Source organism: Typopeltis vanoorti, chromosome 1 (genome assembly GCF_054136105.1).
Source record: "Typopeltis vanoorti isolate ZY-2024b chromosome 1, IOZ_Tvanoo_1.0, whole genome shotgun sequence".
Taxonomy (NCBI): domain Eukaryota; kingdom Metazoa; phylum Arthropoda; class Arachnida; order Uropygi; family Thelyphonidae; genus Typopeltis; species Typopeltis vanoorti.
In genome coordinates, this window is record NC_143549.1 from 189403051 (window position 1) to 189419860 (window position 16810).

Here is a 16810-nt window from a genome sequence, read left to right on the forward strand (position 1 = left end):
TAAATAAATCATTAATAAATAAAAAACTACAATAAACTCTGCTCAAGTCCTCCTGTACTAAGATTCTTCTGGATTTGTACAGTTCAGACTGTTATACTACGATTTTCTTTTGGACTTCTACAGCTCAAGTTGCTAATGAATATTAAGGGGAAAAAAAAACATTTCACCACGTTTTTTTGTATTGAGATTTTTCTTTGGCTGGTTCTGGTTGCTATAAAGGTTGTAAATGGGTCCTCCACATTCTTGGAATGGTTAGGCCATCATTTTTGTTCAGATTTGGATCATGTTTGAGCATTTCACATGCTTCTTTAAATTTCCTCTCGAACCAGGTTTTGGTGCAGTGTAGGGACTTGGTACCTTTCCAATCAATTCTATGGTATGTTTGGAGTGCGTGCTCAGAAAGGGCAGTTTTTCCAAATTGGAGGTATTTAATGTGTGTATGTTTTTTTTTGTGTTCGTCCTTCCTAATTGGGATGTCCACTTCCACACCCAGGGGTTTACAAAATACAATGCATATGTAACCTACCATACATAGGGGAAACAGGGCGAACCATCCCAATTAGGAAGGACGAATACAAACGACACATTAAATACCTCCATTTTGGAAAAACCGGCCTTTCTGATCACGCACTAAAACATACCACAGAATTGATTGGAAAGGTACCAAGTCCCTACACTGCACCAAAACCTGGTTCGTGAAGAAATTTAAAAAAAGCATGTGAAATGCTCAAACATAATCCAAATCTGAACAAAAATGATGGCCTAACCATTCCAAGAATGTGCAGGACCCATTTACAACCTTTATAGCAACCAGAACAAGCGAAAAAAAAATCTCAATACAAGAAGACTTGAACTTTTTTTTTTCCTTAACATTCATTAGCAACTTGAACTGTACAAGTCCAGAAGAAAATCGTAGTATAACAATCTGAACTGTACAAATCCAGAAAAATCTTAGTACAAGAGGACTTTAGCAGAGTTTATTGTAGTTTTTTATTTATTAATAATTTATTTTTTATTTTTATTTATTTATTTATTTGTTATCATTAGAGGTCAGGCTAAGAAAAAGATTAATTAACAGCGTAGATTTAATTTACTTTTATAGAGTGCAAGAGCATGTAGCTTGGTTTCCTATACACATGTATCTTTTTGATGATGACCTCAATACAGGGGTCGAAACGTCAAGTGTTATTTTATTAATAATAAGTAAAGTAATCATTTCAACACGTGTTTTGTGTCCCTAAATTCGTAAATATGAATGCTGATCACTGTGTAACCTTAGAAGAAAGAATATTTATATTTTGTAAAATAGAAAATTGCTGAAGGTTCTTAAAGAGAAAATTAAAAATACTAATTAAAGGAAACTGAAAGGTTACTTCATACAAATAACACATGTAATAAAGTTAACTAACCACTGAGAAAGAAGGAGGTTAGCTGCCATTTAGAAGCAGTTACTTCACAGACAATTTTATTAGTACTGTCTAGTCTCACTATAGCAAACTTCTATAGACTAGAGAAAGACTTTAGTGGACAGTATTGTAATATACCATCAAGGAGAGTAGAGGATAGTATGATGGTACTACATGAAAATTTTACATTATTACTAACTTCCTATTGACAATTTCCTCTAATAATTAGCCTGCTATTTGCCAGCACTCCTTTGAAAGGCTATCAAAACACACTTGTTTTGATAACATTTCCACTACCATTCTGTTTAAATGAACATGCAAGTTAAGATCAGCTCTGCTAACACATTCCTGAATGCTAATAATGTAAAGTTAGTTCCTAATATTCTCATTTTTAATGACACTACCACTAATGCCATCTGTTCACTTCCCTAATCTTTCTCAGAACTCCTACATCCATGATCTCCAAGTCATTGATCAAGTGTTTTATTTCTAACCGAGCTCTCAGATCCACAAGTCAAAAGTAGTTTAAGCATTATCTTGTATATAGCTAGTATAGTGTTTTGACTAATTTTTTTCTTATTCCATATAAATTAATTCAGGTGACTCCCCACCATACCAGCTTTACTAATTCTATTGAATTGGTTACCTCCTGAACTGTGGAGATTAGAAATAAACTTACCCTCCCCCCACACCCAGGATATGTGTAGTGCCAAACATTCACAAACAGAATGTGCCATTATACCCAAGTGTGAATAGCATTGATTCACTCTCACACAAACTAGCTAAACACTTAGCCAAAGTGCTCATCCAATATACTGGTAACACTCTTCTCTCTCTCACTCACATACACACACTCAAAACTCTACTCGCTTTAAGGACAGTATAAAAAACCTCCTACTCCAACAAACTGACATAATGGTCAGTTTTGACCATGCCTGTCTATTCACCGGTGCTCCCCCTTAAGGACACCTTAGACCTTATCCAAGCAGAATTTTCTCCCAATATTTCAGCTCCTGTTTAAGTTCATCATGAACTCAGGCTATTTCATTTGGCAAGTAAAATTCTATAAACAAATAGGGACAGCCATGGGGTCTTCATTTTCTCCCCCACTACCCCTGACAAACTACTTCATGGATAGCTTTGAAGAAAAAGCCTTAATCTCTGTCTCACACAGATCTACTGTTTGGCTATATGAAAAGTAGATGATATTTTCTCCATTTGGTCATGATTCTGAGGCTCCTACACCTCTCTAACTGATCTTGATAACTGGCACCCCAGGATCCAATTCAACTTCAATTCAACTTGTAAAATGAAAAAATAAAATAAAATAAAAACAGTCTCCCCTTTCTAGACACCACAATTACACATCAACCTGATGGATTCTTGGCATTCTCAGTTTACAGGAAAAAATAAAAAATAAAAAAAATACATAGGTAAATACATCCACCAAAAAGTCACAACCCTCCTAACAGTATGGGATGATTAAACCCTGTACAACAAGATAAAATTGATTAGCTTTCTCTTACCACATCACTAAATTTGAACAAACACTTCTTAACCAATAGCTACAATCCCCACCAAATCCAAAAAATATTAACAATCCTGAATCAAACCATTCCCCCCCCTCTCCTCTCCAGAACAAAGACTACACCAAATCTATCACCATACCATATATCGAAGGCACATCTGTAAAACTAAAAACCTTGTAACCACTTACAGACTATATCAAAAATTAGCATCCCTTATCCCTTCCCCAAGGACCAGCCACAGTACCTAGACCTGCCTGGTGCCTACCAGGTATCATGCAACTGTAAGCTGTATTGCTACAGCTAAACAGGCAGGAGAGCCAACATCAGAATCACCGATCACAAGGACTACATCCTTTTCCATTTCTGCCATAGTCACTCAGGGCTTACTGACTATGCCTTGGACACTAGCTACAGGATACGATGGGAAAAAAGGCAATCTTACTCCATGGAAGCAAATTTAAATATGAAAGACTTTTCCATCCTAAAATTTCACTCAGCCTTAAGATATGTCCAAATCTCAAGAAATTTAGTTTATGAAACCACCTCAAATCTGGGAAGAACTTGTCCTTAGAACTTCAGCCCAACAGCCAAGAACATCCACCCTAGCCCAATAGGTAGCACTATTTAGGTCTTTAGACTTCCTTTGTTGTTCTGTTTCAGTCATATTTACCCTATGTATTGATTACATGCATATATCAATTCTTTGATATTCTTTGCTTTGAGCACAAGAAGGAAAAACCAAAAAACATTGCCATCTCTGTAACACACATAGAATTCACCTTAAGAAGGTCGAAGAGTCCCAGTCCAGTGCTAAGGAGATCCTCCACTTTTATGTGTTTCATTATCAGTTACAGTATAATCGAATATGGTTCCCAAAATATAAAATTTAACTCTCACTTAAATACAGATCTACAAATAATCTAATTTCCTGGAAGAATCTTATCAACTGGGTTAATATCAAATACATACCAAAAAGTCATCATCATCCTGATGCATACCTTCAAGGGAGTTTTCAGGCTACTATGACAGCACTACATGATTAGGTTTACATTATTATTAATCTCCTATCAACAATTTTTCTCCAAATTAGTCTGTTACTTGTCAGCACTCCAATACTGTTGTATCTAATATTTTGTTCTTTTAAGACACTTCTGACAATCAATCCATCTAGACCTTGGTCTTTTTTACTGCCATTTTGGCATCAAACATCTTGCTAACCTTTCTTCTCCTATTCTACTTTAAGTGAGCATACCACCTTAGATTAGCCTTGCTCACACATTCTTGAATGCAAACAATGTCAATTTCCTTCTTAATGTCTTCATTTTTAATATGATACCACCATTGATGCCATCTCTTCAGGCCCTAATTTTTCTAGCTCTTATATCTGTGGTTTCTAATTTGATTAAGTACTTTATTTCTAACCCAATTCTCAGATCCATAACTGGTTTGAACACCGTCTTGTATACTGCTAGTTCAGTGTTTTGGCTAATTTCTCTATTTCTTCCAAAAAAAATTTATTCAACTAGTTCTCAACCGTACCAGTTTTGCTTATTCTGTTGTCTATTTCTAGATTTAACTTGCTATCTTCACTAAAATCTGGGCCTAAATAGTTGAAATATTTTACATGTTCTATAGGTTCTCTATTCAGAATGCAGCTAAAGTTTTCTGTGTTCCTGCCTATTTTCATAGTTTTGGTCTTTTTACTGTTGATTTTCATGCCAAATTTGTTACAGCCGTTATTCAATTCAGTTAGAGAATCTTGGAAACTTGCACTGGATGTGTTTAAGAGTACAACATCATCTGCCTAAAACAAAGAGCTAAGTTTGATATCACCAATTCTAATATCAGATTTAATGCCAGTTTCATTCATAATGTGATCCATATAGATGCTGAATCAAAGTGAAGATAATGTACACCCTTGTCTTACACTTGAGTTTACATCAAACCATCTATCTGTATTCCCTTCAATTCTAACTTCTGACTTAAAATGTAAATATAGATTATGCATTGCCCTGAATAATGTTCCATTTACCCCATATATATGATAACTGTAGTGTTTTAAAAAAATTTTACTGGGCACCTTGTTGTTATATGCCTTTTTCAGATCTACAAAACTTAAGTACTCCTATGATTTCTCATCTATTTATCATAAAGTGAAAATCTGATCCTGACAATCTATATTTGGCCTGTAAATTAAAAATACCAAGAAATTATATACTTGATTTAATCCTTTATCCAAGTGTAAGCAAACAAGTTTGTGCCTGAATTATTTTTAGGACTGAGGAAACTCATATAAAGAAGCTAATGACTTCACATCACTTACCTTAGTGTCCCATAACGCAAAACACATCTCATTGTGGACATGTATAATGCTATGCATTATGGGAAGGATCACTACCCAGATGGTTTCGACCTTTATTGAGATCTCATCAGTGGGAGCCACACCCAGAGGTGATACTCAGGTTGAAGTAATGCAAAAGTCATATTTTCATATAATACGAGTAGCCAAAAGGTGTCACACCTTATTATGAAAATATTCTGGATTAGAGGAAGTTGATGGAAGTTTTTTCACTTGGTTATACTATAAGTCAAAGATACCAAGAAATTATACACTTGTTTAATCCTCTATGGGCTTGAATCCAGCTTGTTATTCTGAAATTTTCTCTTCCACATTTCTCAGCTTCTTTTTAAGTCTGGCTAGACCCTCTGAATTAATGTAACATATCCACTGCAAAACGTTATACCAACAGCCGGCCTGGTTGGCCGAGTGGTTAGCATATCCGCTCTCCAGCCAAAAGACTGTGGGTTCGAATCCCGCTGTGGGCATGGATGTTTGTGAAAATACTGGTGTTGATGGTGGGCAGTAAATGCTGTTGGTGTAGATGACGAAGGTAGTGGCAGTTGGTGGAGTAGTGGAGATATAGAGCTGTAGAGTAGGTGCCCTCTCTCGATTAGTCTTAGGACTACCTGGAGGTGTTACGTAATAATAATAATATTTGAGCATTTCTGGCTGAATATCATCAACTCCAGTTGCCTTTCCACATTTCAGGTTTTTGATGGCTTTTTTTTCTACCTCAAGTATTGATATGTATTCCTCTTGAAAATGCTCTAGTATATGTTGAATTTTTTTCTTGACAATTATTCATAAGACTATTACACTTTTTTATAAAATCTTTATCAAGTAGCTTTATTTTTATCCTCCTACATGTTTCGCCAATCTGTTTCTATTGGCATCCTCAGGGAATACAAATCACTAAGCACAAAATGAAGGTTACAGACTAGGTTATAACCGATGGTTCTAAATCATACAAAAATTGGTATTGTGCATGACAATGTGCGTGTCTCGTTAACATGATTTATTCGTGATGACTCATGACGTAATTGTTATGAAAGTTCATTTCTTTGATATTTAATGATCTGATAAAAGTTTTCCAAATTTCTGGTAAAATTAGACCTTGATTCTTGTTTAGGTTTTCAGTTTTACGGACGACTGTAGCTGCTTCTTTAAAGGTTCTTGAATGGTAGTTATCTTCTATGTATGGCATAAGGCTCTTATCCCACTCAATGTGATGGTTAGTAGAGGCAAAGTGGCATGAAAGGCCTGAAATGTCTTGTCTGTTATTTCTGACATATCCTATGTGTTCTTTCTTTCTCGTTTCGAAGCTTCTAGATGTCTGACCTACGTAACTAATACCACATGAGCAAGGAATATTATATACTCCAGAGTATTTGTAGAATGGGTGAGGATCTTTCGGTGATCTTAAAAATTTCCGAATAGTATTGATTGGTTTGAATGCCACTCTGATCTTGTATGGTTTTAAAAGTTTAGCTAATTTTTTGGAAAGGTTGTTGACAAAAGGAATTGTAATTGTACTGATGTATTGGACATCATCATGTTGTCGATGTGGTATATCAGTAAATAGAATCTTGTTATAGAGTCTTTTAAGGTAACCATTTAAAGAAAGTTCTCTGGATATTGTAGTTAATTCCGTTAGTAGGTCATCCTTGTCTGTCGTATACTGTATAGCTCTTTTCTTGAGACTATGGATAATGCTAAGTTTCTGAGCTATGTGATGAGCTGAGTTGAAATGGAGGTAATGTCCAGTATTTGTAGGTTTTCTGTATACAGATACGTTGATACTATTATTGGATTGTTTCTTTATTAAAATGTCAAGGAATGGCAGTTTTTTATCTTTTTCCATTTCTAATGTGAATTTGATGGTATTGTTCTAGTAGTAAGACTTATACGTTGGTTAGACATAACTGGTAATTAATTTACGGAATTAACAACACATATAAAGTATATTAATTAAAGATAACTTTAATGAATCACCTCTATATTTCGGCAATGTCACATTGCCATCTTCAGGAACATAAAGATATGGTATGTGCACTAAGGAACTAACAAAGCAAATGAGGAAGAAAGTAAGAAACTAATTTTGTTCCTAAAGTCCTAATGGTGCCCTCTTGCGGACTAATTTGGTAGTCTTGGCAGTTGGGCTGAAGTTCTCATAATGAAAGTCTCCCAAATTTGGGGCAGTTTCATGCACCCAAATTTGTTGAGGTTAGGAACGTTTTTTAGAGCTGCTGAAGATTCTTTGAATAATCTTTCGTATTTAAACTTGCTGCGATGGATTATTTTTGTTTTCTTCCAGCGAATTCTATGGTGGGTATCTAAGGCATGGTCTGCCAGCCCAGAGCGGCTGTACTGGTGAAACCGGATGTAGTCTTGGTGTTCTGAAATCCTGATATTTGTTGTTCTGCCTGTTTGGCCAAAGTAGGACAATTTGCAGCTGCAAGGGACCTGGTATACACCAGGTAGGTCTAGGGGAAGTGGTTGGTCTTTGGTAGAGCGGATAAGGGATGCCAACATTTTATATGGTCTGTAACAGGAAGTAAGGTCATATTTTTTGAGGATATTATTTATTTTTTCAGAGGTGCCCTGGATGTAGGGGATAGTGATAGACTTGGTGTAGTCTTTATTGTGGAGGGGGGTTGTGGTTTACAGGTTTTAGTATTTTTTGGATTTTTTTGGGGTTATAGCCATTGACTAAGAAAGTGTTGAGGATGTGGTTTAGTTCCATAGTCAGGGCCTTGTCATCTGAGCAGATTAATTTTGCCCTGTTATATAGTGTTTTTATCACCCCATATTGTTGTGAGGGGGGGGGGATTGCTGGTGAATGTATCTGCCAGTGTGGGTGGGTTTTCTGTAAACAGAGAAAACCAAGGATCCATCAAGCTGGCGGGTGATTAAAGTGTCTAGGAAGGGGAGGGTGTTGTTTTCCTCTTTTTCTAAGGTGAACTGGACTCTGGGATGTTGGTTGTTTAAGTGTGTTAGGAAGGAGTGGAGTGTGTCTGAGCCATGTGGCCAAATAGCAAACACATCATCCACATAACGAAGCCAAATAGTGGGTTTTTGTGGGGCGGAGTTTAAGGCTTTCTCTTCAAATGTCTCCATAAAGAAATTGGCCAAGGGTGGGGAAAGTGGTGAACCCATGGCTGTCCCCTCTATCTGTTTTTAGAACTTTCCTTGCCAAACGAAATAGCCTGAGTTCATTGTGAACTGAAATAGGGCTGAGATATCGGGAGGAAACTTGGCTTGGATGAGCTCAAGGGTTTCTTTGAGTGGGACATTAGTGAATAGGGAGGAGACGTCAAAACTGACCATTATGTCAGTGTGTTGGAGTGTGAGGTTTTCTATACTGGCTTTAAAGTGGGCCGAGTTTTTTATGTATGATGGTGTGTTGCCAGTGTAGTGTGTGAGCGTTTTGGCTAAATGTTTGGCTAATTTATATGTGGGGGAAACCTGTAAACCACAACCCCCCTCCCCCCCCCCCCTCCAAAATAAAGACTACACCAAGTCTATCACTATCCCCTACATCCAGGGCACCTCTGAAAAAATAACTAATATCCTCAAAAAATATGACCTTACTTCCTGTTACAGACCATATAAAAAGTTGGCATCCCTTATCCGCTCTACCAAAGACCAACCACTTCCCCTAGACCTACCTGGTGTATACCAGGTCCCTTGCAGCTGCAAATTGTCCTACTTTGGCCAAACAGGCAGAACAACAAATATCAGGATTTCAGAACACCAAGACTACATCCGGTTTCACCAGTACAGCCGCTCTGGGCTGGCAGACCATGCCTTAGATACCCACCATAAAATTTGTTGGAAGAAAACAAAAATAATCCATCACAGCAAGTTTAAATACGAAAGATTATTCAAAGAATCTTCAGCAGCTCTAAAAAACGTTCCTAACCTCAACAAATTTGGGTGCATGAAACTGCCCTAAATTTGGGAGACTTTCATTATGAGAACTTCAGCCCAACTGCCAAGACTACCAAATTAGTCCGCAAGAGGGCACCATTAGGACTTTAGGAACAAAATTAGTTTCTTATTTTCTTCCTCATTTGCTTTGTTAGTTCCTTAGTGCACATACCATATCTTTATGTTCCTGAAGATGGCAATGTGACATTGCCGAAATATAGAAGTGATTCATTAAAGTTATCTTTAATTAATATACTTTATATGCGTTGTTAATTCCGTAAATTAATTACCAGTTGATGGTATTGTGGAAACTATTGATTTGGTTGAGGTAATTCATTAGTTCTTCTTTTGTATGATCCCAAATGATAAAGATGTCATCTACATATCTGTACCAAATTTTCGGTTTTGGAAAGATCTGGGTTAAGATTTTTTTCTCTAGATCTTCCATGAATAAGTCAGCACAAGGAGGTGAGAGGGGGGCTACCAATCTACAAACGACTCACTGGATTAGCTATGGGTAGCCCCCCTCTCACCTCCTTGTGCTGACTTATTCATGGAAGATCTAGAGAAAAAAATCTTAACCCAGATCTTTTCAAAACCGAAAATTTGGTACAGATATGTAGATGACATCTTTATCATTTGGGATCATACAAAAGAAGAACTAATGAATTACCTCAACCAAATCAACAGTTTCCACAATACCATCAAATTCACATTAGAAATGGAAAAGGATAAAAAACTGCCATTCCTTGACATTTTAATAAAGAAACACTCCAATAATAGTATCAATGTATCTGTATACAGAAAACCTACAAATACTGGACGTTACCTCCATTTCAACTCAGCTCATCACATAGCTCAGAAACTTAGCATTATCCATAGTCTCAAGAAAAGAGATATACAGTATACGACAGACAAGGATGACCTACTAACGGAATTAACTACAATATCCAGAGAACTTTCTTTAAATGGTTACCCTAAAAGACTCTATAACAAGATTCTATTTACTGATATACCACATCGACAACATGATGATGTCCAATACATCAGTATAATTACAATTCCTTTTGTCAACAACCTTTCCAAAAAATTAGCTAACCTTTTAAAACCATACAAGATCAGAGTGGCATTCAAACCAATCAATACTATTCGGAAATTTTTAAGATCACCGGAAGATCCTCACCCATTCTACAAATACTCTGGAGTATATAATATTCCTTGCTCATGTGGTATTAGTTACGTAGGTCAGACATCTAGAAGCTTCGAAACGAGAAAGAAAGAACACATAGGATATGTCAGAAATAACAGACAAGACATTTCAGGCCTTTCATGCCACTTTGCCTCTACTAACCATCACATTGAGTGGGATAAGAGCCTTATGCCATACATAGAAGATAACTACCATTCAAGAACCTTTAAAGAAGCAGCTACAGTCGTCTGTAAAACTGAAAACCTAAACAAGAATCAAGGTCTAATTTTACCAGAAATTTGGAAAACTTTTATCAGATCATTAAATATCAAAGAAATGAACTTTCATAACAATTACGTCATGAGTCATCACGAATAAATCATGTTAACGAGACACGCACATTGTCACGCACAATACCAATTTTTTGTATGATTTAGAACCATCGGTTATAACCTAGTCTGTAACCTTCATTTTGTGCTTACTGATTTGTATTCCCTGAGGATGCCAATAGAAACAGATTGGCAAAACATGTAGGAGGATAAAAATAAAGCTACTTGATAAAGATTTTATAAAAAAGTGTAATAGTCTTATGCTCTAGTATAGTTCTGTCACTGCTTGTTTCATTTAACAGTCATTCAAAGTAATTACTCCAGACATCAAGGATATCCTTAACTGCAGTTTTTATGTCATTTTTGATTCCTTTTGCATTTGATTCCAAAATATTTTGCCACATTCCTGATATTTATTTTCTATATTCTTACCAAAGTCTTCCCATGAGTTTTATTTAGCTTCTTTCACACATAGGTTAGCATGCTTACATTTTTGTCTATATTCTTTTAGCACATCTAACAAATGATTTGCTATGCACTTTGGTTTGCTTTCTTCTTTTCCAGAACTGCATCTTTAACTTTTTGTATCCACCATTGCATTCTTATTTTTCTATCCTTGCAGACAACACCACTTGCCTCCCTAGCTGAATCAATATCAAAAGCTAGCATGATTAAATCATAAAGCAACATTATCAATTGCAAAAATAATGTTCAAGAAAATAATTACATTTATAAAAATTAAAATAGTTCATTTTTTATATGAAGATAATCATAAAAACACCAGCTTACAAGGTGGTTTTGGTGTTCTTAATTTTGTCTTCCTTGGTGGAGGTTTATACACTGGCTTCGTTGCTTTTACTTGAGATGCACGCATTATCAGTGCTGTATAAACTTCACAATGGAGATCCACAAGTTTTTCAGTTCCCATGATAATATTAGGATCCTGAAAAGAACAGAGATTCATAACTACTCTTAAATTTGCTAAGCTATTTAGAGCTTCTCTCTGGGAAGGGAGAGGATGACTCTTTATCAATATGAATATTTGATTGGGGTGCTAAAGATTCAAAGCTGTATAACTGAGAGGAGACCTCCACATAGCCTTTAAAGGAATGCGGAAAACCGACCAGGGCTTCTGACCTAATGTCCAATCCTCACTTTCTTGTGGTGCACCCTGTTGGGTATCTACTTTGATACTGAACGAACAAGGATGGGATGGCAATTTGAGATTTAGCCGACCAAATTGTATTCTTATTGGTTTAAACCAAAATAAAAAAATGATGGTACAACATGACAAAATTTCATGCTGGCTGGAGCATCGCCTGGTTAAACAAAGCCCCCGTTGTTTTCGCCAGGGAACCAGGGCGAACAGCGAAAAGTCAGCTACTTGAACAAATCTGAAAACAAACCCCAACTCAACATCACCAGAGTTAAAGATTGGTACTATCAACATAAGAAGCCTGAATGGCAAAGAAATGGAGCTAGCTGAGAAATTAGATAAGTACCAGATCGAAATAAAAGGGGTGACTGACACAAAAAAGACAAAAACTGGTGAGATCTTTCTGAGCAATAAATACAAAATGTTATATTCAGGCAATGACAATCAAGGAAAAGAAAGAGTAGCATAGTATTCAACACAAAATACGAGGCTAATCTTCTTGAATAGCAGCCAGTCTTAAGTAGACTAATGTGGGCAAATATGAAAATGGGGAACTGGACAATGAGACTTATTTGTGCCTATGGTCACACAGAAGCTTCTACTAAGGTAGAAGTGGAGGAATTTTTTGAGGCTTTAGAAAAAGCAACTGACACAATGAAAAAGGAAAAGTTGGTCCTAGTTGGGGATCTAAATAGCAGAGTAGGAAATGATTGTGAGACATACAAAAATATTTTGGGAAAATTTGGAGAAAAGAGCAAAGCTAATAATAATGGCAAATATCTGTTGGATTTCTCCTCAGGACATGGACTGGTTATTACTAACACCATGTTCTAACATAAAAATGTGCACAAATTCACATGGAGAGAAGAGGCCAGGAATAAGAAAAGTCTCATCGACTATGTTATTGTTGATAGTGATGTTTTCTCCCTGGTGCAGGACACCAGAGTGTACAGAGGATTTGAAATTGGAAGTGATCACTATTTAGTCTTGAGCAGGATAAAATTGAATTTCATATTGAAAAGAATAACATGTAAGAATGTTTTAAAGCGAATAAAAGTTGAGCAGCTCTCAGATGGGAACTGTAGACTAAAATACACAAAGATTATTGAAGAAAAAATGAAAGCGTTTGAGAACAGGAATCAAACCTTGGAGATTCAGTGGCAAACTCTGAAGAAAACATTGATTCTGCCAGAGAGACATGTGGTGAGGTTAACTGCAAGGATAAAAAAATCAGAACTCCCTGGTGGACACGGGAAGTTAAAGAGGCAGTGAAGGAAAATAGAAAGCATATCAAAAGTTCCTGTCAAATAAGTCAGCTTGTGCTCTTAGAGAATACAGAGACAAATGCAAGAATGTTAAACACCGTGTAAAACTAGCTAAACAAAAGTCATGGGAGGACTTTGGCAAGAATATAGAAAATAAATATCAAGAAGGTGGCAAAATATTCTGGAGGTTGTTGAAGAAGCTTAGGAATGGAGGAAAGAGTGCTGTAAAAGGAGTTAGAGATGATAAAGGTGACATGAAAACAGGAGAAAAAGATATCCTTGAAGCATGGAGTAATTACTTTGAAAAACTGCTAAATGAAACAAGCAGTGATGACAGCACAGTGGTAAAAAACACTGACCAGGCATGCAGTCAGGAATCCATATCCATACTTGAAGTAGAAAAAGCCATCAAAGGCTTGAAATGTGGAAAGGCAACAGGAGTAGATGATATTCAACCAGAAATGCTGAAGTAGGGTGGTATAAGAGTCTTACAGTGGCTGCACTGCATAGTTCAGAAAGCTTGGACAGAGGGACGAATTCCCGATGATTGGAGTACAGCTCTCATAGTACCCATATATAAAAATGGAAATACAACTGAATGTGAGAATTACAGAGGTATATCCCTACTGAGTGTTCCTGGTAAGATCTATGCAAGTATACTTGAAAAATGGTTGAGAAGAATTGTGGAAGAAAAGCTTGGTGAAGAACAAGCTGGATTCAGGCCAAATAGAGGCTGTCAGGATCACATCTTCACTTTATGACAAATAGTTGAGAAAGCATGGGAATATAACAAAGATCTGTATTTAAGTTTTGTCGATTTGGAAAAGACATATGACAAGGTGCCAAGAGAGAAGCTATTCAATACGCTACAGTTATATGGTGTCAATGGGGCATTATATCAAGTAATACTTAGTCTTTATTTGAGTTGTAAGTCAGCAGTTAGAATTGGAGGAAGTACAGGAAGGGTTTAATGTTAAATCTGGTGTGAGACAAGGATGTACATTATCCCCTCTGTTATTCATTATCTATATGGATCACATTATGAAGGAAAGTAGTATTAAACTTGATATCAAAATTGGAGATGTTAATGTCAGCTCTTTGCTTTATGCGGATGATGTTATACTTCTAAATAAATCCACTACAAGTCTGCAAGATTCTCTGACTAAATTGAATAGCTGTTGTAATAGATATGGTATGAAGGTCAGCAATAAAAAGACAAAGACAATGAAAATAGGCAGAATCATTGAAAATGTCAACTGTGTTGTGAATGGAGAACCTGCTGAACAAGTGAAACATTTCAGCTACTTAGGCACGATTCTTACTGAAGATGGTAAATTAAATATAGAAATAGACAACCGAATCAGCAAAGCTGGTATGGTAGGAAGTCAACTGAATAAATTCGTATGGAATAAGAGAGAAATTAGTCGGAACACTAAATTAGCTGTATACAAGACAGTGTTCAAACCAGTTTTAACTTATGGATCTGAGAGCTGGGTCAGAAGTAAAACACTTGACCAAAGACTAGAGACTGCAGATATGAGAGTCCTGAGAAAGATTAGGGGCTTGAACAGATGGCATCAATGGCAATATCATATTAAAAACGAGGATATTAGGAAAGAACTTGACATTGTCAGCATCCAGGAATGCGTTAGCAGAGCTAATCTCAGGTGGTATGGTCACTTAAACAGAATGGGTGAAGAAAGATTAACAAAACAAGTGTTCTCTGCCAGGTTGCCAGCAAAACGACCCAGAGGAAGACCAAGATGTAGGTGGATTGGTACAAAGTGCCTTAGATGATAGAAATATAAGATCTGATAATGTTGGAGTCTTGACAAGTAACAGACTGATTTGGAGGAAAATTGTAGATAGGAAGTTAGTAATGATCCAATTTTTTTCATGTAGTACTGTCATATCCTGTACACCCATTGAGGGTACATGGCAGGAATTTGATGATGATGATATTTGATTAAATCACAAATATACCCTGTGATATGTGTGTGTGTGTGTGTGTGTGTGTGTGTGTGTGTGTGTGTGTGTGTGTGTGTGTGTGTGTGTGTGAGAGAGAGAGAGAGAGAGAGAGAGAGAGAGAGAGAGAGAGAGAGAGATATTAGACTTAAGGATAAAGCATAAACTGTGGCCATACATTTTTGATAGTTAATGGGTACAATAAAGCATCTAACTTCTTGTTGGGTCTTATATTCTTGAGGAGTTACTAAAATCATGAAAGAATTACTTATAATCTAATCCTGTCTAGTGTACATATGTTGTGTAAGCAGCTTAACCAGCCTGGCTGTAAAAAAAAGCTTGAAAAAAGTTTTGAGTAAGAAGTATGGAAAAGATATTTTCAAAAAAGAAAAACTGACTAAATCACCTGGGACCAAATAATACCCTACAAAACAAAATGTGGAACGGATTCCCAATTTTTAATATGAAATTTCTTTCTTTATAAATGAGTATTATAGTGTACTTGGTCACTCATTAAGCAAACAAAAATATATGGCAATGTGTAAACAAAATAATTACAAAACAAACTCTTAAGAGGTTAAAAATAGTAATGGTTAACCCTTTTCACACAAATCAAATAAACATGAAGCATTAATTCTACATGAAGGAAATTTCACAATATTTCCTATTCAAGTTCCAAACTTAGGCATAATCTCTGATACAAAGTAACTTAATCTATGCACTATTCCCTAAAAAAGTATAAATTTAAACAGATGTGCTCAATAACAACTATTCTGAGAAAAATACTAAATGAGACTGAAAAGTAATTTTAATATCACTATAAAACTGCATGGGAGACAGAGGTGATGGGATAGCCATACAACAGCTCAGATTATGACAAAACGCAAAGGAACTACATTCTGATTCCAACAACACTCATGAATGACTCGCTCTCTTTCTGTCCATAGATTCAATTAATCACGTCACCCTAATTGTAACTAAAAAAGATATGCAAGTGATCATGTAAACTAATACGAAAGCCCTTAAGTTTGATCTCTTATCTCATTTCTCTATTTTACAGATTACCAGATTCATAAGCATGTTATACTCTGCCACCAACTGCAAAAAATAGATACTGTACACAACTTGTTTAAGCAAATAAAAACCTTCCGTAAGAAGATATACAATCCTACAGTTACTGCAAGAATATATTATGAGCACATATTAATTAATCATCTGATGTTAACTTAAATAAATATGTGATTTCATATTTTTATAACCTTTTTATTTTGCATCAAAAAATCTGTTTTATCATAATTTCGTTTCTCTATTTTACAGATTACCAGATTCATAAGCATGTTATACTCTGCCACCAACTGCAAAAAATAGATACTGTACACAACTTGTTTAAGCAAATAAAAACCTTCCGTAAGAAGATATACAATCCTACAGTTACTGCAAGAATATATTATGAGCACATATTAATTAATCATCTGATGTTAACTTAAATAAATATGTGATTTCATATTTTTATAACCTTTTTATTTTGCATCAAAAAATCTGATATCATAATTAGAAAACTATAAAATGACAAAAGATACCATGAAAACTTCTAATATGTCTCCAAAAAAATTCACCGCTATTCAAATCTTTGCAAACAAATAAATAAATAAACACATAAATTAAAATTTTTGCAGCATTTGATATTAGATACTTCATCT

The 16810-nt window shown here is 35.8% G+C and overlaps 1 protein-coding gene across 4 annotated transcripts in view; it reads right to left on the minus strand.

Moving 5' to 3' along the window:
• drosha (ribonuclease 3 drosha) overlaps nt 1-16810 on the minus strand; it is a 454213-nt gene that overhangs the window by 348035 nt on the left and 89368 nt on the right. For all 4 annotated transcript variants that reach the window (XM_090395920.1, XM_090395901.1, XM_090395928.1 and 1 more), the window contains one exon: nt 11514-11667. In XM_090395920.1, the coding sequence (XP_090252046.1) occupies nt 11514-11667 (154 nt within the window). The remainder of the gene's footprint in view (nt 1-11513; nt 11668-16810) is intronic.